At 56.1% G+C, this 22,524-nt stretch overlaps 1 protein-coding gene and 2 pseudogenes across 2 annotated transcripts; all 3 read right to left on the bottom strand.

Moving 5' to 3' along the window:
• Window positions 1–773: 773 nt before the first annotated feature.
• LOC115895273 lies at window positions 774–15,669 on the bottom strand (annotated as a pseudogene).
• On the bottom strand, window positions 7,749–11,362 carry LOC115895315 (annotated as a pseudogene). Its single transcript, XR_004055520.1, has 7 exons — window positions 10,476–11,362; window positions 10,246–10,371; window positions 10,059–10,156; window positions 9,107–9,233; window positions 8,907–9,011; window positions 8,216–8,410; window positions 7,749–8,094 (listed from the first exon to the last, which is right to left on the bottom strand). The product of XR_004055520.1 is annotated as a sulfotransferase 1A1-like (transcript).
• A 1,323-nt stretch (window positions 15,670–16,992) lies between the features above and the next one.
• LOC104681132 (sulfotransferase 1A3) lies at window positions 16,993–20,446 on the bottom strand. The gene is given in 8 exon segments (XM_030925645.1): window positions 16,993–17,491; window positions 17,618–17,798; window positions 18,295–18,389; window positions 18,485–18,611; window positions 19,722–19,819; window positions 19,909–20,034; window positions 20,139–20,177; window positions 20,180–20,446. Coding segments are annotated over 8 exon segments (873 nt in total). The 5' UTR covers window positions 20,274–20,446; the 3' UTR covers window positions 16,993–17,378.
• Window positions 20,447–22,524: the final 2,078 nt, after the last annotated feature.

Below are 22,524 nucleotides of genomic sequence, written 5' to 3' on the forward strand. Positions count from 1 at the left end.
CCTCTTCCCTCCTCTGTGCCTCTGAGGAATCCCCGTGACTGGCACGTCCTCGGGCTACTAGCTCCGCCCCTGCCCTAGCGACCTTCAGGAGGCCCCCTTGACTCAGACTTTGCATTGCACTCCAGTAACAACCGGTCAGACCCACACGGGGTGGCACAGAAAAGAGGCAAGAATGTGAGATTAATAGAGTGGTAGCAAGTGAATAGAAAATCCCAGGCAGCAGTTTCACATGACCAGAAGAAGGAAACTTGAAATAGGTGCATATGCTAAGGGCCAATAAGTCCCTGAAAAATAGGATGAGGACCAAGCTGGCTACGACCAACCAGACACAACATGGCGCTGTATTTGATGTAGGTTTCACCTAGGATCTCATTGTACGATCAGTAACATACAAAACCATACACCCGCCAGTGCCAAGACGGCTCCAGGAACACCTGGATTTGGGTGTAAATTGTGGCACCACAGTCTTGAGAAATCTTTACCTTTTCCTGGAGTCTTCATGAATATAACCCTCTTTAGTTAAAGAAGCCCATAAAGGTCATCCCCAAACCTCGTAGGGCATGAGACACTCTTGAGGACCCCACATTCCCCTTCTTGAGTGAGTCCTTTTGCTCTGCAAGAAATCTCCCTACATTCATGACTTTCTGACTTGTCCTTCAATTCCTTCTGGCTAAGGTGTCAACAGCCTGGAGACTGATCGAGGTCGATATCCCACTGGTCTTTGAGGACCTCCCCTAGGCCACCAGTATCTGGAGGGGGTTAGGGACACAGGATCAGGTCTCCAGCAGTGCTGTCCAGTGTGCCTGCAGAGGCAAGAAGGTTGGTCACAGGCAGCCCAGGGCAGGGAGTGGGGTAGGAGGCTGGGGCCAGAGCCCACTCACGTCTTCTAATTCTGAGTCTTCTATTTCCTTCGTGCCCATCTGACACAGCCAGATGAGGTCACCCAAAGCAGCGACATCTCACAGCTAAAAAGGCATGGGGCCAGAGAGAGATGCAGAGTCAGGCATCACAAGCCCCCTCCAGGCTCAGCCCTGAATACCGAGATCAGGACTTGGCTGCGCCAGCCTGGATTGCACAACTGGGTACCCTCTTTCCAGAGCTGGACCAGGCTGGGGCTGGGGGACTGCACTCACCTAGGGCATTGGCCCCGTAGGGGCAGAAGCTGCCCTGGTTCTTCCTGAAGGAACTCCTCTGACACGCAGATCACATGGGCTCTTAGCTAGCAGCCAGGGTTGGGGCAACACAAGGGCCCCTCTTCATCCTGTCCCAGGCAGCAGGCAGGTAAGAGACAAGGAGGGAGAGGGAGCTGGCAGCAAGCCCCTCCGTGCAACAGGCACTGTTTCGGACATCACGCAGCTCCATCCCGTGAGGAAGGGGTGACTGTTATTTGCATCTTATGGATGAGGAAATGGACGTGGGGGTTTAAAATCGTTGCCCTCTGGGACTAAGCTAGTGAACGTCCTGTGAGCATCAGCAGTGATTGATTGAGTCACAGCCTCACCACTGCAGCCAGACCTGAACTTCCTCACAGCTCAGCAACACCCAGCAGGTCACTGAATTTCCCCAGGGCTAGTCCTCTACTCACTCACAAGTAGCGGGAGCTCAGTAGAAGGCGCCCATCGTCCATTATTTTATTAACTATTTCTTGGCCATCAGCTTTGCGCTGAGACTTTGTTCTACAGCAGTGACAAGAGCTGTCCTTGGGCAGTTTAGTGCAAAGGTTGGAGTGGGAGAGAGTAATGAGAGCCATAGAACACATCACAAGTAACAAAGTATTCAGGAAAAGGACTGGTAGGGGAGGTACATAAGAAGTGCAATTTTATTTTATATTTTTAGAGGTGGTGTTGCTCTTTTGCCCAGGCTGTAGTGCAGTGGAGCGATCATCGCTCACTGCAGCCTCCAACTCCTGGGCTCAAGCGATCCTCCCACCTCAGACTCCCCCGTAGCTGGGACTACAGGCATACGCCACCATGCCCGGCTTATCAGAGCTGCAATTTTAAATCGGGAGCCAGGGAAGACCTCCCTGTGGAGGTGGCAGGTTATCAAGACAGAAGGTGTAGGGAAGAACCTTCCAGTCAAAAGGAAAGGCAGGTCCTGCTGTTCTCAGGAATGGCCAGTAGTACTGTCACCCCATCTTAGAGACGGGGAGAGGGCTGCAAAATTGTCAGGGCGTTTCCTGGTTCCTCAACAGACAGCTGGATCCGAAGTTGTCTGGACGGTCGATCATCAATGGAACCTCCGTGCCTGGGGCGGACCTCCCCTGGAGCGCGCGGGAGCTCAGGGCGCACAGGCCTCGAGGTTCCAGGGTCCGGCTTAGGCTCAGGCTGGGCGTCAGCAAAGGGACCTGCGCGGCTCCCTGGGACGGAGGAGGCCCGAAGGCCAGTGGCCAGTAGGGTGCGTCGGGAGGAGGTAGGGGTGCAGCACGAGCGGGAGGCGCGCCCAGGGCGGGCGTGCCAGGCCCACTCCAACCGCGGCAGGGTACGGGGGCATCAGGGTGGCTCCTGGCAGGGATCGCACCCCAAACCCCGACCACTAGGGGCCGCCCGGTCTCCTTCCTTACCCGCCGAAGGGCTGCCACGGCGGACGGGAAGCTGTGCACTATGAGCGCTATCTCCCTGGGGAGGAGAACGGGAATGTCCCTGGGAGTCCCGCCGCTTTCCACCTCCGGTCCCCTCCAATCCCACCCGAAAGTGAGGTCCTCATTCCCCACTTCAGCAGAGCCCCACCCGCCCCTGCCTGAAGTCACGCCCCTGCACCTGCCCACCTCAGGCCCCTCCTCCAACCCAGGTACCCACCTGTCCCCACTCCTCTCCCTCCTGCGCTCCATCGGACCCCAGCGTGCCCACCAAGACCCCTATGCTGGACTCCAGCCTGGATCATCACCCCGCCCCAGCCCGCTCCTTCCCGGAGTTCCACCGCCGAGATTCCCAGGGCTCCCCCCGTCACACTCCTCCTCTGCGACAGGCCTTGTCTCCTCCCCAGACGCCCCACCCTTGTCACAGGACTGGAGGGTCCCTCTCATCAGGCCTGTGCCTCGCGGGGTCCGCCTTCTCCAGGAAGCCTTCTTCCGGCCTCAGAGACCCTCCCGGTCTCACCAGCCATGCAATGGCGCGATTCAGCTTGCTGCAACCACCGTCCCGAACCCCCGGGCTCAAGCGATTCTCCTGTCTCAGTCTCCCAAGTAGCTGGAATTACAGGTTCGTGCCACCATGCCCGGCTAATGTTTGTATTTTTATCAGAGACAGGGTTTCACCAAGTTGGCCAGGCTGTTCTCGAAGAACAGCTGACCTCAAGTGATCCGACAGCTTCGGCTTCCTAAAGTGCTGAGATTACAGGCATGAACGACTGCGCCGGGCCTGGGCCTTGTCTTTTGTGCGGCCCCCATTGTGCTGCTGGACCTGAGAAGCAGGGCTGACAGTGAACCCCACATAGAGACGGCCCTGGTGAAGGGGGTTCAGGCAGTAGAGCAGGTAGACCCTGAAGAAGCGCCTCCACCTCTCCGCGACCCCGCAGGATTCTTCCAATTTCAGGAAATTCTCATTAAATACACTTCTGGGTCAGCACTGACATCAGGAAGAGAACCTGACCAGCACCTCAGAACCTGCTTTATGCGTCCCTGGTTCCTCCCTCTGGGTGCCCACTGTGCTGCCGTCTCAACCATCTGTAGTTGAGCGCAGCAGCCGTGTAGGCCACCTGGCCGATCGGGTCACAGTCCTGCTGGGCCCTCAGGCTCACTCAGAAACTAGGGGCTCCCAGGGGCTCCTTCCCACAACTCAGTGCAGCATGCTGGGGGGTCAGGGCCAGCACCTGTCCCTGGGGCCTCAGGCCTCCCTTCCTTCCCACAGTGGCCAAGATCGCAGGTCTCTACAATGACTCAGAGCCACCCCGGAAGACCATTCGCAGAGGGGTGCTGATGACCCTGCTGCAGCAGTCGGCCATGACCCTGCCCCTGTGGATCGGGAAGCCTGGTGACAAGTGAGGGCAGCAGCTGCGAGGGAGGGGCTGGTGCCCAGGGGCTGGGACTGACCCTTGGTTCTGCTCACAGGCCCCCACCCCTCTGTGGGGCCATCCCCGCCTCAGGGGACTACGTGGCCAGACCTGGAGACAAGGTGGCTGCCCACGTAAAGGCCGTGGATGGGGACGAGCAGTGGATCCTGGCCGAGGTGGTCAGTTACAGCCATGCCACCAACAAGTGAGTGACACCAGCCCCGGGGCTACTCTCTGGTCGCTGCACCTGCCTGGGCTGCCGCTCTGCTTCCTGTCTGCACAGCAGGAGGAAAACTCCACAGAGGGTGATGTGGGTGGGGCCAGCTGTGCAGGGAGCACCAGGTCCTTGCCCTGCCCCCGTCCTCCACACTCCTCGACAGGGACTGTGCCCCTGGCTACACCCAGCGTTTTCCTCCTTTTGTCCACAGGTATGAGGTAGACATCGATGAAGAAGGCAGAATGAGTGTCCAGGCCAGGGCAGGGCACGGAGCCTGGGGGCAGCCTAATGGCTGGGAAGGAGCATCCCCACCTGGCCACAGGTTGACACAAGTCCCTCTACAGCCAGGAGACACACCCTGAGCTGACGCTGGATCATCCCCCTGCCCCAGTGGAAGGACAACCCCGAGATGGACCGGAGGCCTTATTTGGGCCAGGGCGGGTCATGGAACTTGGGCGAGGCAGGAGAGATAGTCAAGGAGACAACCATCTTCTCAGGATGCTGCGACCTTGGTGACCTCACTGCCAACACAGTAAGCCTCAGCATTCGCCTGGGCACTGAGTTCATTCAAGCAAAGCTATCCCCAGTAGGGACTTTCCCTTTTGAGAACATGTGCATTTTGATTTTACCTGTCCTCAAACTGACCCTTTGCTCATTTTAATAGTAAAAACCACACCCCTGGGTGGAGATTTAAAATGCTAATGAGACATGTGTCCTAGAAATAAGCATGTATAGCAAATGCCCATGTGCACCCAGAGGACCACCCAGATCATGCTTGCTAGTGACACCTCTTCCCACCCATTATGAACAATCGTGTAACATTCCCATAAGGGGAGTTTTTCCTGTAGTAATCAACACTGTTCCACCCTGACGAGAAGCCCGTTCTGAACTCACTCAAGGTGTATTGTCTTGTCTAGTATGCACTTAACTTGGAAAATACAGTTTTTCTTTTGCAATATGTTACTCTGTGCTGCACTTCTTTTGCTGTACGTCTCTTGTTTAAATTATTTTATTTATTTATTTATTATTTTAGATGGAGTCTTGCTCTGTGGCCTAGGCTGGAGTGCAGTGGTGCAATCTCGACTCACTGCAACCTCCTCCTCCTGGGTTCAAGCGATTCTCCTTCCTCAGCCTCCCGAGTAGCTGGGATTACAGGGTTCACCACCGCATCTGGCTAATTTTGTATTTTTAGTAGAGACGGGGTTTCTTCATGTGGACCAGGCTGGTCTCAAACTCCTTACTTCAGGTGATTCACCCACCTCAACTTCCCACAGTGCTGGGATCACAGGTGTCAGCCACCGCGCCCTGCCTGCCTAATTTATTTTAAACCAAGAAGAGGAGAACCCAGGTATCACAACAGCTGTCAAGCTGGGAAGGAGTGTCCCCAGCCACAGATTGACACAACCCCAAGGAGACACACCCTGAGCTGGCAGTCACGGCCTCAGTGGAAGGCCAACCCCCAGATGGACCCCAAGGCCTTGTTCCAGAGGGAGCAGCTCATCATGGCCCTGTATCCCCAAACCATCTGCTACTACCACGCCCTGATCCACACGCCCCCACAGCAGGTAAAGCAGCCTCCAGGGGAGACGTCATTGGTGACACCTCCAATGTCACCAATTGATTAGAGAGGCTAGCGTCCCCTTCCTTATCCCCTTTGTCCTCATCTCCCAAGCTAATGGGACCTGCCAGCAGCCCTCCCTCTTCCACTCCAGCCCCAAAGGCCACTGACCCCTTGCCAACCCTGGCAGCCTTGGCAAGCCCCAAGTCAGCGGCATTCCTTCTGCAGCCCCAGGAGAACCAGCTCTGAGATGGGAATCTCCTGCCCTGAGCCCGGGGCTTTTGCCTCCTCGTGCTCCTGGTGACATGGGACACAAGCCACCTGAGGCCAGGATCCCTGCCTGCCACCCTCTGGGCTGCCCTGGGTCTTCTGAACACAGCATCCCTGAAAGGCAACAGACCCTCCAGCTATGGCCCCACTGGGAGGGAGTCAGCGCCCCTTCCTCTCCCCACCCTTTTCACTGCCCTGAGCCTCCTGCCACTGAGAAAAGAGCTCTGTAGCAGCAGGGACTGGGCCAAGACTTCTTGACCCCAGAGTGAAGGATGATGAGAGTGACTGAGAGTCCACCGCCCAGAGGCTCCTGTGGTCTAGGCTGGGGGAAGGGGGTGCCTGTCCTGGCCTGGGGGTCTCTGAGCAGCCCTTCCTGTCTGCCTGCCACACAGCCCCAGGACGACTACTCAGTCCTGTTTGAAGACACCTCCTATGCAGACGGCTATTCCCCTCCCCTCAATGTGGCTCAGAGGTACGTGGTGGCTTGTAAGGAGCCCAAAAAAAAGTGAGGCTGCCCGGCGGACTCACCATCCCCCAACGACACAGGGCAGGACAGCAGAGGATGTGCTGGGATTAAACAGACATTCCTCCTCCACTCATCTCCTGGGTTTTACTTCTCCAGACCCTCTCCCCTCTCCAAACAGGGCAAGTTGGGGAGCTGGAGTGGGGAGCTGGCCGTATTTGGCCCCGCTGGGCGATCACTCTTTCAGCTCAGGGTTTCTCTTGGCTTGAAATAGAGACTCTGCATTGAACACAAGTCATAGTTTTGTTGTTGTTGTTGTTGTTATTGTTGTTTTAAGACTGAGTCTTGCTCTATCGCCCAGCCTGGAGCACAGTGGCGTGATCCTGGCTCAGTGAAACCTCCACCTCCTCGGTTCAATCGATTCTCCCACCTCAGTCTCCGGAGTAGGTGGGATTACAGGTGCACACCACCATGCCCAGCTAATTTTTGTACTTTTAGTAGAGATGGGTTTCGCCATGATGGCCGGGCTGCTCTTGAACTCCTGACCTCAAGTGATCCGCCAGGCTGAAGTGCTGCGATTACAGGCATAAGCCACTGAGCCCAGCTCAAATAAAAATAGTATTTAATTTAATTTAATTATTTATTTATTTTCAAGGCAGAGTTTTGGTCTTATGCCCAGATTGGAGTAAAGTGGCACGATCTTGGTTCACTGCAACATCTGTCCCTGGGTTCAAGCGATTCTCCTGCCTCAGCCTCCCGGAGTAGCTGAGATTACAGGTGCCTGCCACCATGCTCCGCTCATTTTTGTGTGTGTGTTTTTTTTTTGCTTGTTTGTTTTTGTTTTGTTTGTTTGTTTGTTTTAGTAGAGACGGGGTTTCACCATGCTGGCCAGAATGGTCCTGAATCATAATTTATTTTAATTAAATTTTATTTATTTATTTCTCAAGGCAAGGTTCACTCTGTCCCTCAGGCTTGAGTAGATTAGCCTAGTCACAGCCAACTGCAGCCACAACCTTCCTGGCTCAGGTGATCCTCCTGCCTTCTCTTGCCAAGTAGCTGGGACTACAGGTGTCCACCACCACGTGCAGATCATTTTCTCAAATTTTTGTAGGGATGGCGTCTTGTAATGCTGACCAGGCTGGTCCCAAACTCCTCTCCTCCAGTGATCCTCTGGCCTCAGCTTCGCAAATTGCTGGGATTATACACATGAGCCACTCTGCCTGGCCCACAAATCATATTTTATTGTTTTTGTTAAAACTGATTTTATTTTGTTATTATTATTATTTTTTTTCAACAGAATCTCACTATGTTGCCCAGGTTGGTCTTGAACTCCTGGGTTCAAATGATCCTCCCACCTCAACCTCCCAAATTGCTGGGATTACAGATATGACCTACTGTCCCTGGCCCTCAATTCATATTTGCTTCTTGAGCCGCTTGGTCAGGCTTGATTCGCACACTCCCTCTGCAGTGACCCCGGGAGCCCCTCTCACAGCTCAGAGCGGAAGCTGAGGCTGCAGCCTGCCATCTTCTCCGCATAGTCCACATCGAAGCGCTCATTCTGCGCCACGGTGAAGGTGGTCTTCCAGTCCCCAGCCATGCCTGGAGGAGGAAGGCAGGGAGCAAAGCTGGAGTCTCATCCCAGGGGAGGCCCTGAGTGCCTATGGGGAGGCTCCAGCCACTGCTCCCACCCGCCCCAAACCCCGTGCTGGCCGGCGCCCACCTTTCCTCATGAAGGGGGAGATACTGTGGTCCATGAACTCCTGGGGGACGGTGGTGTAGTTGGTCATAGGGTTCTTCTTCATCTCCCTGAATGACGTGTGTTGAACCATGAGGTCCACGGTCTCCTCTGGCAGGGAGCGCCCCACAAACTCCAGGATCTTCCGAATCTCCCTTTTGGGGTTCTGAGGAGCAGAGGCTCCACGGTGGAGGCTAGGTTTGCTGATTCAGGAAAATAAAATGAGTCCCCTTCTCTAACCTCAGAGAGGAACTGGCCACTTCCACTAGAAAACCCACAGAGCCAGCTCCTCGACCCCCGGGGCCCCGGTCCCTGGGGCAAAATGAATTGCTCTCTGCCCTGTGATCCCATCATGAGCTGGGCTTGGCTTCTATGGGTGAGGACCGGGATGGTCTTCTTCCATGACTGTGGCCCTGGGTGGCACACCCTTTGGTGGGGATAAGCAATAGGACTAAGTATCTAATCCGTGGCCCACCTGCAGCTGACTCAGGCACAGGAGACGAGAGCTGTGCGGGGCCCGCTGCCAGGTGGGGCTGTAGCGAGGAGGCCTTGACCAGGGAGGCAGGATGGGGAATCCGGACCTGCAGTGGGGGCCGCCCAAGAAGGGGGCTGGGCGGCCTTGCAGGTCCCTGTGAGGTACCTGCCCTCAGGTGTCACATGAGGGGAAGCATCACACGTGGTCTCACCTCTTTCATGTCTTCATAGAAGAGGTAGAGAACAGGGTGGGTGTGGCTCAGCTCCCACCACTCCTGCATGTGCTGGTACCAAGACCCGTAGGACACTGGAGAAACTGGCAGGGGGCAGCGACACAGGGTTGCTGTGTGTTATAGCCAGCACCTCTAGGCTCCACACCCTCCTTCCTCCCGTCAAACCCACCTTCTCCGGCCATGAACTTCTCCAGGAAGCTCTCCCAGGTCCCAGGGTCAGGGCGCACCTTGGCCATGCGATGGAAGTGGTAGTAGGAGACCGCCACATCCTTTGGGTTTCAGGCAACAAAGACCACCTGCAGGGGCAGAGGACCCAGCCTCAGTGCCATCACTACACAGCTCACCCCAGGCCAGCTCATCTCTTGGTTTAGCAAAGGAGGAACCTGAGGCTTAGCGGCTGACCTGCTTGAGATCTTACAGCACAGGTAGGGCCAAGCTGGGATTTGAACCCTGCTCAGATGTCAAAGCCTGGCCTGGTCCCTGGATCCATATTCTATACTAATGTAATCTGCATAAACGCCTTCACACCCCAGTTTGGAGCAAGGCATGCCCGGTCCCCTCCAGCTCCCTCCTCAGTGGGCCCGTGAGCACCCACACGCTGCCTTTCTGAGGCAGACACTGAAGAGTCTTGTGTTTCTGGTCATCAGACCCTTGCCAGAGCAAGCAGCAGATGGTGTCCCCGCTGAAGATGAGACCAGGTTGAAAGAAGTGGAGCGACCTTCCCAGAAGAACAGGACCGAAGCTGGGTTGCGCCGGAGCCTCCTTCCCTGGATTCTCATGCCCCGCGTCTGGACGTTTTTGTTCTTTTTGGTTTTTTTCTTTCTTTGAGTCGGGGTCTCTCTCTGTCACACAGGCTGGAATGCAGTGGTGTGATCATGGCTCCACTGCAGCCTCAAACTTCTGGGCTGGGTGATCCTCCCAGATCAGTCTCCCAAGAAGCTGATACCACAGGCACATGCTACCACACCTGGCTTTTTTTTTTTTTTTTTTTTTTTCCTGGAAAGAGACTGCATCCCTATGTTGCCCATGCTGGTTTCTGACTCCTGGCCTCAAGTCAGCCTCCTGCCTTGGACTCCCAAAGTGCTGAGCTGATAGGCATAAGCCACTGTACCTGGCCTCACCTTGACCTTCTGATCCAGCAGAGTCTGGGGCAGCAGAGCCAGGGGCAGGTGTGTCTTCAGGAGCCGTGGGGCCGGTGTGTCTTTCAGAGTCTCCAGCCCTGAGCAGTGGGTCAGGGAAGGTCTGGTGAGCTGAAGCCCCCGCCCTGTCTTCCTCCCCTCCCCTTGCACTCAGGACAGGGTCACACACCTGAGAGAATCCCTGGGGCTTTGAACTCAAGGAAGGGCACCCGCATGAAGATGGGAGCTCGGTGACACTTCTCCAGGTCGCCGCCTTGGTAGATCATGTCCAGTATCTGGCTCACCCAGGTAGTCCCTGGAGAGGGAGGGAGATGGGAGGTGAGCAGGCTGAGGGCACAACCTCGCTGGCCAAGGTGGGGACTGCTGCCTGGGAAAGGGTGGGTGGCCCTCCTCACCTACCGGACTTGGGGTAGGTGCTGATGAGCAGGTCATCGGGCCGGGCCCAGAAGCTCTGCAGGGGTCCCAGTGCCTCTGCAAAGTACTTGATGAGCAGAACCCCCTTCACGTACTCCAGTGGCGAGCGAGAGATGTCCTGGATCAGCTCCATGTTCCCGCGTCAGGGGCAGAGCCAGGCCCACTTCCTTTAATACCATCACAACAGCAAGAAAGCGGCATTCTTGCTTTCAGGGAAGTCACTGGGGCCTAGGGAGGCTGAGTGACTTGCCCACACTCACAAAGCCAGTCAGTGACAGGGCTGGGGCTGAAACCAGGTCAGCCTCTAATGCGGTGGTTCCCCAGCCTGGCCACACCTTTCATTCACCTGCAGAGCTGTTCAAAATCCCAGGGCCTGGGCCATGGTGCAGACCAGTGAAAGCACCCTCGCGGTGCGGGGCCCAGGTAGCAGGGTGTGTGAAGGTCTCCAGGAGCGTCCAGCCGCACTGAGGAAGCTCCAGGGCCTGCCTGTGCTGTCTCCCTACCAGCCAATGCCCTTTGTCTCACCATTTCCTGCTGTGACTCCCAGCCTCCACCCAGTGGGCTCCTCTCCCCAATGCTCCCCTCCTTGAGCCCCTCAGGCCCCTCACATGTGGAAACCTACCAGGCCCGCCAGGCCTGTGATCCACTTGCCCGGCCACAGTCCATCTGGGCTCCAGGACAAACATGGCCCATTGAGCAACTGAGCTGGTATTGGGGGCCAGAGCCTGGTGTGGGAATGAACAAAACTCTGATGATTCAGCAGAATGAGGAGGGGACACGGTGGCTCATGCCTGGAATCCCAGAGCTTTGGAAGCCCAATGGGGAAGAATCACTTGAGCCTTAGACTTTGGGACCAACCTGGGCAATATAGCAAGACCCCATCGCTAGAAAAAATATGTTTAAAAGTGAGCTGGGCAGCCAGGTGCAGTGGCTCACACCTGTAATCCCAGAATTTTGGGAGGTCGAGGTGGACAGCTCACCTGAGGTCCGGAGTTCGAGATCAGCCTGACCAACATGGAGAAACCCCTTCTTTACGAAAAATACAAAATTAGCCAGGCGTGATAGCGCATGCCTGTAATCCCAGCTACTCTGGAGGCTGAGGCAGGAGAGTCGCTTGAACCCAGGAGGCAGAGGTTGCAGTGAGCTGTATCATGCCATTGCACTCCAGCCTGGGCAACAAGAGTAAAACTCCATCTCAAAAAAAAATTAATTAATTAATTAATTAAAAATAAGTTTGAAAAATTAGCTGGGCATGGTGGCTCTCTCCTGTACACCCAGCTACCCGGGAGGCTGAGGTGTGATGATCATGCGAGCCCGTGATTTTGAGGCTGCAGTGAGCTACGGTTTGGCCACTGCACTCCAGACTGGGTGTCAGAGCCAAGCCCTGTCCCAAAGAAACAAAAATAAAAAAGAAGGAAGGGAAGCCAGGCTGGGGTTCCCCTAGTGAAACTGGATATCCATGGGGAAGCAGCCAGTATGGCAGAGGCCTTGGCTGCTGGAATGTTGGCTGCAGAAGCTGAGCAGTGTGAGGGCGTCCTGGGCCATTCCACTCTGGTACTCACCTGAGCTCTCTGGAATCTGGCTCTCTTGTCCTGGTGGCTGAGTGTGGGGAGTGTAGAGCTATGGTCTGCCCTGAGGGTGTGGTAGGTCCAATGTGGGAGGGATCCAGAGTCAGGGCCAGACTTGGGTTTGCTCCCGGAAGGAAGGGGTGTGATTGAGAGTGAGGAAACTTCTCCATTACCCTCCTTAGCACCACAGCTGCAGCCAAGCTTAGAGTAATCTACAAAGCCAAGATGTGAGTTTAGTGTTTAGTTGTGATTAAAAAACACAAGAATAAAAGGCAAAAGAGCCCAATGTATGCATCTTTTTAAAATTTAGTTTAATTAATTAATTTATGTATTTTGAGAAGGAGTCTTGATCTGTCGCCCAGGCTGGAGTGCAGTGGCATGATCTTGGCTCACTGCAACCTCCGCCTCACGGGTTCAAGTGATTCTCCTGATTCAGCCTCCTGAGTAGCTGGGATTACAGGCACCCACCGCCACACCCAGCTAATTTTTGTATCTTTAGTAGAGACGGGGTTTCACCATGTTGGTCAGGCTGGTCTTGAACTCCTAACCTCAGGTGATCTGCCCGCCTTGGCCTCCCAAAGTGCTGGGATTACAGGCATGAGCCACCGCACCTGGCCCTTTTTAAAATTTTTTGAGCTCTCACCAGGTTCCTGAGCTGCCCTCTGAATTCCACCCTATAGGGCAGGCCAACAGAGGAGCTTTTTCTAATTGACCCAGCCAAGGGAAGTGAGCTGGTGAGTGGGGAAAAATGGGTACTCACTAGACAGAAACGGGGCAAGTCATGTTTCCCGGGGCAGTCTTGAAGGCACCAATGCTTCTAGTCCAGTGCAGCCTGCATGCAAGCCCCCAGCAGCCTAGGCATTCCAGGCTCTGACCACAAGGCCAGTCTGGAGTAATATGTGTGGACAGAGTTGAAGGGGCAGTGGTGGAGCAGAGCGTGGATGCATAGAACAAGAAAGAACAAAGACACTGGAGTCCCATCACCCTGGGAGCCAGCCCCAGTTTCATGGCTCTTGGAGAAACTGTTCTCGGAGGAACAGTTTTGTGGCTCTCGGAGTATCGCTAGAAGATCCTAGAAAAACAGCAGCTTGTGGCACATGCTTTTGTTTCCCTGGGTTTGAAGGAGGCTTCAAGAGACCAGAGGAGGCTGAGGCTTGGAAGCCACAGGGCCCTGTGGAAGGAGTGTATCCCGCCATCCTCCTCGTTCTTTGTCCTCACTATTTAAAATTCAAGGTCAAGCTGGGCATGAGACAGGTAACCATCTGAGTAAAGGTGAGTCTCCCAAGCTTTCCAAGAATTGCCTGAGTTCAGAGGCAAGCGGGCAGGTGGGAGTGTGGGGGAAGCTGAGGCACGGGGCTTCCAGGCAGAGAAGAGCCTGCTCACATGCTAGGGCCACGGGCCCGTCCTCCCTCCTCTGGAAGCCCCTTGACTGGCAGGACCATGGGCTACTAGCTCTGCCCCCGCCCTCAGCAACCAACAGAAGGCACCCTTGACTCAGACTTTGTATTGCATTCCAGAAAAAAGCCCCAGACTCGCAGTGGGTGGCACAGAAAAAAGGTGGGAGGGGGGTTACACAGATCAATCCTATGAGGCAGGGGTGACTATTATTCACATCTTAGAGATGAGGAAATGGAGGTGGGGGGGTTAAAATCCTTGCCCCCAGGGACTAAGCTGGCCAGTGTCCTGTGAGCATGAGCAGTTATTGATTGTGTCACAGCCTCACCACTGCAGCCAGAGCTGCCAGGTCACTGAACCTCTGCAGGGCAAGCCCTCTACTCACTCAAATTTACTGAGAGCTCAGTAGAAGCCAGGACCATCGTCTGTTATTTTATTAACTATTTGTTGGCCATCGGCTCTATGTGGGACTTTGTTCTACAGCAGTGACAAGAGCTGCCCTCAGGCAGTTTAGTACACAAGTTCGATGGGGTTTAATGAGATGCATAACATGTGTAGTATGGCAGACAATAAAAGTGTTCAGGAAAGGGGGGCGGGCAGGGAAGTGCACAAGAAAGAGCCCCAATTTTATTGTATTTTATTTTTTTAGAGACAGGGTCTTGGTCTTTCCCCCAGGCTGGAGTGCAATGGAGTGATCATAGCTCACTTCGGCCTCCAACTCCTGGCCTCAAGCCATCCTCCCACCTCAGCCTCCCCCGTAGCTGGGACTACAAGCATGTGCCACCATGCCCGGCTTCTCAGGGCTGCAATTTTAAATCGGGCGATAGGGAAGACCTCCCTGTGGAGGTGGCAGGTTATCAAGACAGAAGGTGTAGAGAAGAACCTTCCAGTCAAAGGAAAAAGGCAGGTCCTGCTGTTCTCAGGAATGGCCATAAATACTATCATCCCCATCTTAGAGACGGGGACAGGGTCGCAAAATTATCAGGGCGTTTCCTGGCTCCTCAACAGCTGGATCCAAAGTCCTCTGGAGGATAAGCCGCCCTGCCTGGAGCCGACCTCCCCTGGAGCGCGCGGTCGCGCAGGGCGCACAGGCCTCTTGGGCCCCGGGACCGGCTCAGGCTCAGGCTCGGCGTCAGCAAAGAGACCTGCGTGGCGCCCTGGGGCGGAGGAGGCCCGAAGGCCAGTGGTCAGTGCGGTGCGGCGGGCGGAGGTCGGGGAGCAGCGGGACCGGGAGGCGCGCCCAGGGCGGGGGTGCCAGGCCCACTCCAACCGCGGCGGGGTACGGGGCGGTCAGGGCGGCTCCAGGCAGGGGTCGGACCCCAAATCCGGGCCACACGCCGCCGCCCGGTCTCCTTCCTTACCCAAAGGGCGGCCACGGCAGACGGGAAGCCGTGCACGACGAGCACGATCTCCCTGGGGAGGAGAACAGCGATGTCGTGTGAGCCCCGCCGCGCCCCACTGCGGACGTAGCCCAGCGCCCTCGCCGCGGGTTCCCTCCTATCCCACCCGAGAACGGGGTCCTCACTCCCGGCTTCAGCTGAGCCCCAGGCCCTGCAACTCCTGAAGGCACGCCCCCTGCACCTGCCCATCTCAGGCCCCGCCTCCAGCCCAGGTACCCACCTGTTCCCGCTCCTCTCCCTCCTGCGCTCCACCCGACTCCAGCGTGCCCATCAAGACCCCTGCGCTGGACCCCCAGCCTGGATCATCACCCTTGCCTCAGACAGCTTCTCCCCGGATTTCCACCGCCGAGATTCCCAGGGCACAGCCTCCCCGTTATGCTCCTCCACTGCGACTGGCTCAGTCCTCGCCCTGGACGCCCCGCCCATGTCACAGGCCTGGCGGGTCCCTCTCATCAGGCTTGTGTCCCCCGGTTCCACTTCCTCCAGGAAGCCTTCCTCCGGACACGGAGACCCTTCCCCTCTTATCAGGGACCTCGCCCACTGGTCCGCCAAGCTCCACCTTTTTTGCGGCCCCCATTGTGCTGCTGGACCCAACGAACAGGGTTGACAGTGAACCCCACATAGACAGGGCCCGGGTACCAGGGATTCAGGCAGTAGAGCAGCTGGACGCTGAAGAAGTGCCCGGCCTCACCCGGATTCCCGCGGGACCCTTCGAATTTTAGGAACTTTTCACTAACGAAACACATTTCTGTGTCAGCACCGACATCAAGAAGAGAACCTCACCAGTACCTCAGAACCCGCTTTGTCCCCCCCCATCCCCCCCACCCCCGTTTCTTCCCTTGGGTGCCTGCTGTGCTGCCGTCTCACCCATCTGTAGTTGAGCACAGCAGCCCCTGTAGGCCACCTGGCCGATCGGGTCACAGTCCTGCTGGACCCTCAGGTTCACTCAGGGGCTGGGGGCTCCCAGCGGTTCCTTCAACAGCTCAGTGCAGCATGCTGGGGAGTCAGGGCCAGCACCTGTCCCTGGGGCCTCAGGCCTCCCTTCCTTCCCACAGCGGCCAAGATCGTAGGTCTCTACAATGACTCGGAGCCACCCCGGAAGACCATGCGCAGAGGGGTGCTGATGACCCTGCCCCTGTGGATTGGGAAGCCCAGTGACAAGTGAGGGCAGCAGCTGCGAGGGAGGGACTGGTGCCCAGGGGCTGGACTGACCCTTTGTTCTGCTCACAGGCCCCCACCCCTCTGTGGGGCCATCCCCGCCTTGGGACTACATGACCAGACCTGGAGACAAGGTGGCTGCCCGGGTGAAGGCCGTGGATGGGGACAAGCAGTGGATCCTGGCCGAGGTGGTCAGTTACCGCCACGCCACCAACGAGTGACACCAGCCCCAGGGCTGCTCTCAGCCCCTCCTGTCCCCCTGCCCCACAGCCCCAGGATGACTACTCTATCCTGTTTGAAGACACCTCCTATGCAGAAGGCTACTCCCCTCACCTCAGTGTGACCCAGAGGTACCTGGTGGCTTCCAAGGAGCCCAAGAAAAAGTGACACCGGTTGGGCGCGGTGGCTCAAGCCTGTAATCCCAGCACTTTGGGAGGCCGAGACAGGCGGATCACGAGGTCAGGAGATCGAGACCATCCTAGCTAACACGGTGAAACCTCGTCTCTACTAAAAAATACAAAAAAACTAGCCGGGTGAGGTGGCGGGCGCCTGTAGTCCCAGCTACTTGGGAGGCTGAGGCAGGAAAATGGCGTAAACCCGGGAGGCGGAGCTTGCAGTGAGCTGAGATCTGGCCACTGCACTCCAGCCTGGGCGACAGAGTGAGACTCCGTCTCAAAAAACAAAAAAAGAAAGAAAAGAAAAAAAACAAGAAAGTGATGCCGTCCGGTGGACTCGATGTCCTCCACCATCCTGGGGCAGGACAGCAGAGGATATGCTGGGATTAAACAGACATCCCCTCTCCACACATCTCCTGGGTTTTACTTCTCCAAATCCCTCTCCCCTCCCCAGATATGGTGACCTAGGGAGCTGGAGGCTGGGGGAGAGGTGACCATATCTGGCCCCACTGGGCATTCACTCTTTCAGTTCAGAGTTTCTCTTCCTTTCCAATACAGGCTCTACATGAACACAAATCGTATTTTATTTTAATTGAAATTTATTTTCTTTGGAGGGAGGGTCTTGCTTGTCATCCAGGCTGTAGTGTATGGGCATAATCGTAACTCACGGTATCCACAACCTCCTGGGCTGAAATGATCCTCCAGCCTCTGCTTCCCAAGTAGCTGGGACTACAGGTAAGTGCCAGCACATGTGGCTAATTACATTACATCTTTGTAGAGATGAGGTCTCACTATTTTACCAGGCTGGTCTCAAATGTGTGGCCTATTGCGATCCTCCCAGCTCAGCCTCCCAAATCGCTTGGATTGCAGACGTGAGCCACTGTGCCTGACTCAAAAATCATACTTTATTCTTGAGCCCATTGGTCAGGGTAGATTCGCACACTCCCTCTGCAGTGACCCCGGGAGCCGCTCTCACAGCTCAGAGCGGAAGCTGAGGCTGCAGCCTGCCATCTTCTCCGCATAGTCCGCATCGAAGCGCTCATTCTGCGCCACGGTGAAGGTGGTCTTCCAGTCCCCAGCCATGCCTGGAGGAGGAAGGAAGGGAGGGAGTAAAGCTGGAGTCCCACCCAAAGGGAGGCTCTGAGTGCCTATGGGGAGGCTCCAGCCGCTGCTCCCACCCGTCCCAAACCCACGTGCTGGCCGGCACCCACCTTTCCTCATGAAGGGGGAGATACTGTGGTCCATGAACTCCTGGGGGACGGTGGTGTAGTTGGTCATAGGGTTCTTCTTCATCTCCCTGAATGACGTGTGTTGAACCATGAGGTCCACGGTCTCCTCTGGCAGGGAGCGCCCCACAAACTCCAGGATCTTCTGAATCTCCCTTTTGGGGTTCTGAGGAGCAGAGGCTCCTCAGTGGAGCAAAACAAAACAAGTCCCCTCTCTAATCTCAGAGGGGATCTGGCCACTTCCCCGAGAAACCCCAAAGAGCCTTGATCCCAGGGGCCCCGGTCCATAGGGTAAAATGAATTGCTCTCTGCCCTGTGATCCCATCATGAGCTGGGCTTGGCTCCTGTGGGTGAGAACCGGGATGATCTTCTTCCGTGACTGTGGCCCTGGGTGGCACACCCTTTGGTGGGGATAAGCAATAGTATCTAAGTATCTAATCCTTGGCCACCCATGCAGCTGACTCAGGTGCGGGAGATGAGAGCTGTGTGGGACCCGCTGTCAGGTGGGGCTGTAGCCGGGAGGCCTGGGCCAGGCAGGAGGATGGGGAATCTGGGCCTGCTGTGGGGGCCGCCCAGGAACGGGGCTGGGCGGCCTTGGCGGGTCCCTGTGAGGTGCCTGCCCCCAGGTGTCACATGAGGGGAAGCATCGCAGGTGGTCTCACCTCCTTCATGTCTTCATAGAAGAGGTAGAGAACAGGGTGGGTGTGGCTCAGCTCCCACCACTCCTGCACATGCTGGTATCAGGACCCGTAGGACACTGGAGAAGCGGGCAGGGGGCAGCGACACAGGGTTGCTGTGCGTTGTAGCCACCACCTCTAGGCTCCACACCCTCCTTCCTCCCGTCAAACCCACCTTCTCCGGCCATGAACTTCTCCAGGAAGCTGTCCCAGGTCCCAGGCTCAGGGTGCGTCTTTTCCATACGGTGGAAATGGTAGTAGGAGACCGCCACATCCTTTGGGTTTCGGGCAACATAGACCACCTGCAGGGGCAGAGGACCCAGCCCCAGCGCCATCACCACACAGCTCGCCCCAGACCAGCTCACCTCTTGGATTGGCAAAGGAGGAACCTGAGGCTTAGAGGCTGACTTGCTTGAGATCTCCCGAGATCTCACGGCACAGGTAGGGCCAAGCTGGGATCTGAACCCTGCTCAGAAGCCAAAGTCCTGCCTGGTCCCTGAGACCATATTCTATACTAATATAATCTGCATCAATGCTGTCACACTCCGATCTGGAGCAAGGCATGCCCGGTCCCCACCAGCCCCCTCCTCTGCTGACCTGTGAGGACCCACACACTGCCTTTCTTAAGTGTACACTGTAGAGACTCACTATCTTGGCATCAGACCTTCATCAGAGCAAGAGATAGACAGTGTCCTCTCTCAAGATGTGATGAAGGCTGGGCACAGTGGCTCACGCCTGTAATCCCGGCACTTTGGGAGGCCAAGGTGGCCAGATCACCTGAGGTCAGGAGTTCAAGACCAGCCTGACCAACATGGCAAAACCCCATCTCTACTAAAAATACAAAATTAGCTGGGCGTGGTGGCAGGTGCCTGTAATCCTAGCTCCTTGGGAAGCTAAAGCAGGAGAATCACTTGAACCCAGGAGGCTGAGGTTGCAGTGAGCCGAGATCACACCACTGCACTGCAGCCAGGGTGATAGAGCAAGACTCTGTCTCAAAAAAAGAAAAAAAAAAAAAAAATGTGGTGATGAGCCTCACAGAAGTGAGGAGGCCCTTCCAGAAGAACAGGAGCATGGCTGGGAGGGCGCCTGAGTTCCCCTTCCTGGCTTTCCTTGCCACTCAGCAGGAACTTTTTTTTTTGTAGAGATGGTTTTGCTGTGTTGCCCAGGCTGGAGTGCAGCAGCAGGATCAGGCTCATTGCAGCCTCCAATTTGCATAAACAATCCTCCCCGCTGAGCCTCCTAAGTGGGAAGTCTGTGCCACCACACCAGGTTTTTAATTTTTTTTGTAGAGACGGGATGTCATCTCTACAGCAATGTTGCTCAGGCTGGTCTCCATCTCTCGCCTTCAAGGGATCCTCCCACCTCAGCCTCAAATTGGGATGACAGGTGTGAACCATTGTGCCAGGCCTCACCTTGACCTTCTGATCCAACAGAGTCTGGGGGAGCAGGGCCAGGGGCAGGTGTGACTTGATGAGCCGTGGGGCTGGTGTGTCTTTCAGAGTCTCCAGCCCTGAGCAGTGGGTCAGGGAAGGTCTGGTGAGCTGAAGCCCCAGCCCTGTCTTCCTCCCCTCCCCTTGAACCCAGGACCCAGCCATGCACCTGAGGGTTCCCCTGGATCACTGGCCTCAAGGAAGGGCACCCGTATGTAGATGGGAGCCCGGTTACAGTTCTCCAGGTCACCGACCTGGTAAATCATGTCCAGTATCTTGTTCACCCAGGTGGTGCCTGGAGAGGGAGGGAGATGGGAGATGAGCAGGCTGAGGGCACAACCTTGCTGGCCAAGGTGGGGACTGCCGCCTGGGAGAGGGTGGGTGGCCCTCCTCACCTACCGGACTTGGGGTAGGTGCTGATGAGCAGGTCATCGGGCTCTGCAGGGGTCCCAGTGCCTCTGCAAAGCACTTGATGAGCAAAACCCCATTCATGTACTCCAGTGGCGAGCGAGAGGTGTCCTGGATCAGCTCCATGTTCCTGCGTCAGGGGCCAGAGCCAGGCCCATTCCCTTAACACCATCACAACAGCACCGTGTGCGGAATTCTTTTTTTTTTTCTCAGATAGAGCCTCACTCTGTCACCCAAGCTGGAGTGTAGTGGCACATTCTCAGCTCACTGCAAACTGTGCCTCCTGGGTTCAAGCAATCCTCCCGCCTTGGCCTCCCAAGTAGCTAGGATTACAAGCGTGTACAACCACGCTCAGCTTTTTTTTTTTTTTTTTAAGTAGAGACGGGGTTTCACCGTGTTGGCCAGGCTGGTCTCGAACTCCTGGCCTCAAGTGATTCATCTGCCTCGGCCTCCCAAAGTGCTGGGATTACAGGTGTGAGCCAGTGCCCGGCTGCCCCTTGGCAGAGATTTTGCTTTCAGGGATGTCACTGAGGCCTAGGGAGGCTGAGCAACTTGCCCTGTGCTCACAAAGCCAGTCAGTGGCAGGTATGGGACTGAAACCAGGTCAGCCTCTAGTGTGGTGGTTTCCCAGCGTGGCCACACCTTTCATTCACCTGCAGAGCTGTTCAAAATCCCAAGGCCTGGGGCATAGTGCAGACCGGTGAAAGCACCCTCGCGGCGCGGGTGTGTGAAGGCCTCCAGGAAGAGTCCAGCTGCACTGAGGAAGCTCCAGGGCCTGCCTGTGCTGTCTCCCTACCAGCCAGTGCCCTTTGTCTCACCATTTCCTGCTGTGACCCCCAGCCTCCACCCAGTGGGCTCCTCTCCCCAATGCTCCCCTCCTTGAGCCCCTCAGGCCCCTCACATGTGGAAACCTCCCAGGCCGGCCAGGCCTGTGATCCACTTGCCCGGCCACGGTCCATCTGGGCTCCAGAACAAACACGGCCCATTGAGCAACTAAGCTGGTACTGGGTGCCAGAGCCTGGTGTGGGAATGAACACTCTGATGACTCAGAAAAAGGAGGGGCGCAGGCAGGGTGACTTCCGCCTGTAATCCCAGAGCCGGCCGGGCGCGGTGGCTCAAGCCTGTAATCCCAGCACTTTGGGAGGCCGAGACGGGCGGATCACGAGGTCAGGAGATCGAGACCATCCTGGCTAATACGGTGAAACCCCGTCTCTACTAAAAAAATACAAAAAACTAGCTGGGCGAGGTGGCGGGCGCCTGTAGTCCCAGCTACTCCAGAGGCTGAGGCAGGAGAATGGCGTGAACCCGGGAGGCGGAGCTTGCAGTGAGCTGAGATCCGGCCACTGCACTCCAGTTCGGGCGACAGAGCAAGGACTCCGTCTCAAAAAAAAAAAAAAAATCCCAGAGCCTTGGGAGGCCAACGGTAAAGGATCCCTTGAGCCCCGGAGTTTGAGACCAACCTGGACAACAAAGCAACCCCTCTCCTCTACAAAACATTTTTTCAAAATTAGCCGGGTGTGGTGGCTTGCTCTTGTAAGCCCAGCTACTCAGGAGGCTGAGGTGGCAGGATTGCCTTAGCCTAGGAATTTGAGGCTGCAGTGGGCCAGGATCCCACTACACTCCAGACTGGGTGACAGAGCAACACTTTGTCTCAAAAATCTACAAAGGAAAAGCAGGAATGGAGGGGGATTCTGGCCAGACTGGGTTGTCTAATTGAAATGGGATATCCATGGGAAAGGGCAGGGATGACAGAGGCCTCAGCTTCTGGAATGTTGGAGCCACAAGCTGAGCAGGGTGAGGGGGCCCTGAGCCATTCCACTGAGCCACTCACCTGAGCTCTCGGGAACCTGGCCTGTGCTCTCTTTGCCTGCAGGGGCTGAGTGTGGATACAGTGTAGGGAGTGCAGGGCTGCTCTCTGCCCTGAGGGTTTTGAAGGTCCAATGTGGGAGGGATCTGGAGTCAGGGCTGGGACTTGACTCAACTCCAGGAAGGAAGGGGTGGGGTTGAGGGTGGGGAAGCTTCTCCATTACCCTCCTTAGCACCACAGCTCCAGCCAAGCTTGGAGTGATCTACAAACCCAAGATGTGAGTTTAGTGTGTAGAAACCATAAGAATGAAAGGCAAAAGCGGCCAACATTGGTATTTGGGTTTTTTTTGTTTTGTTTTGTTTTTGAGCTGTCACCAGGCTCCTGACCCTCCCTCTGAACTCCACCCTGCAGGGCAGACCAACAGACAAGCTTTCCTTTTTTTTTTTTTGTGAGACGGAGTCTCGCTCTCTCGCCCAGGCTGCAGTGCAGTGGCACGATCTCGGTTCACTGTAACCTCCACCTCCTGGGTTCAAGTGATTCTCCTGTCTCAGCCTCCCAAGTAGCTGGGAT

Source organism: Rhinopithecus roxellana, chromosome 20 (assembly GCF_007565055.1).
Source record: "Rhinopithecus roxellana isolate Shanxi Qingling chromosome 20, ASM756505v1, whole genome shotgun sequence".
Lineage (NCBI taxonomy): Eukaryota > Metazoa > Chordata > Mammalia > Primates > Cercopithecidae > Rhinopithecus > Rhinopithecus roxellana.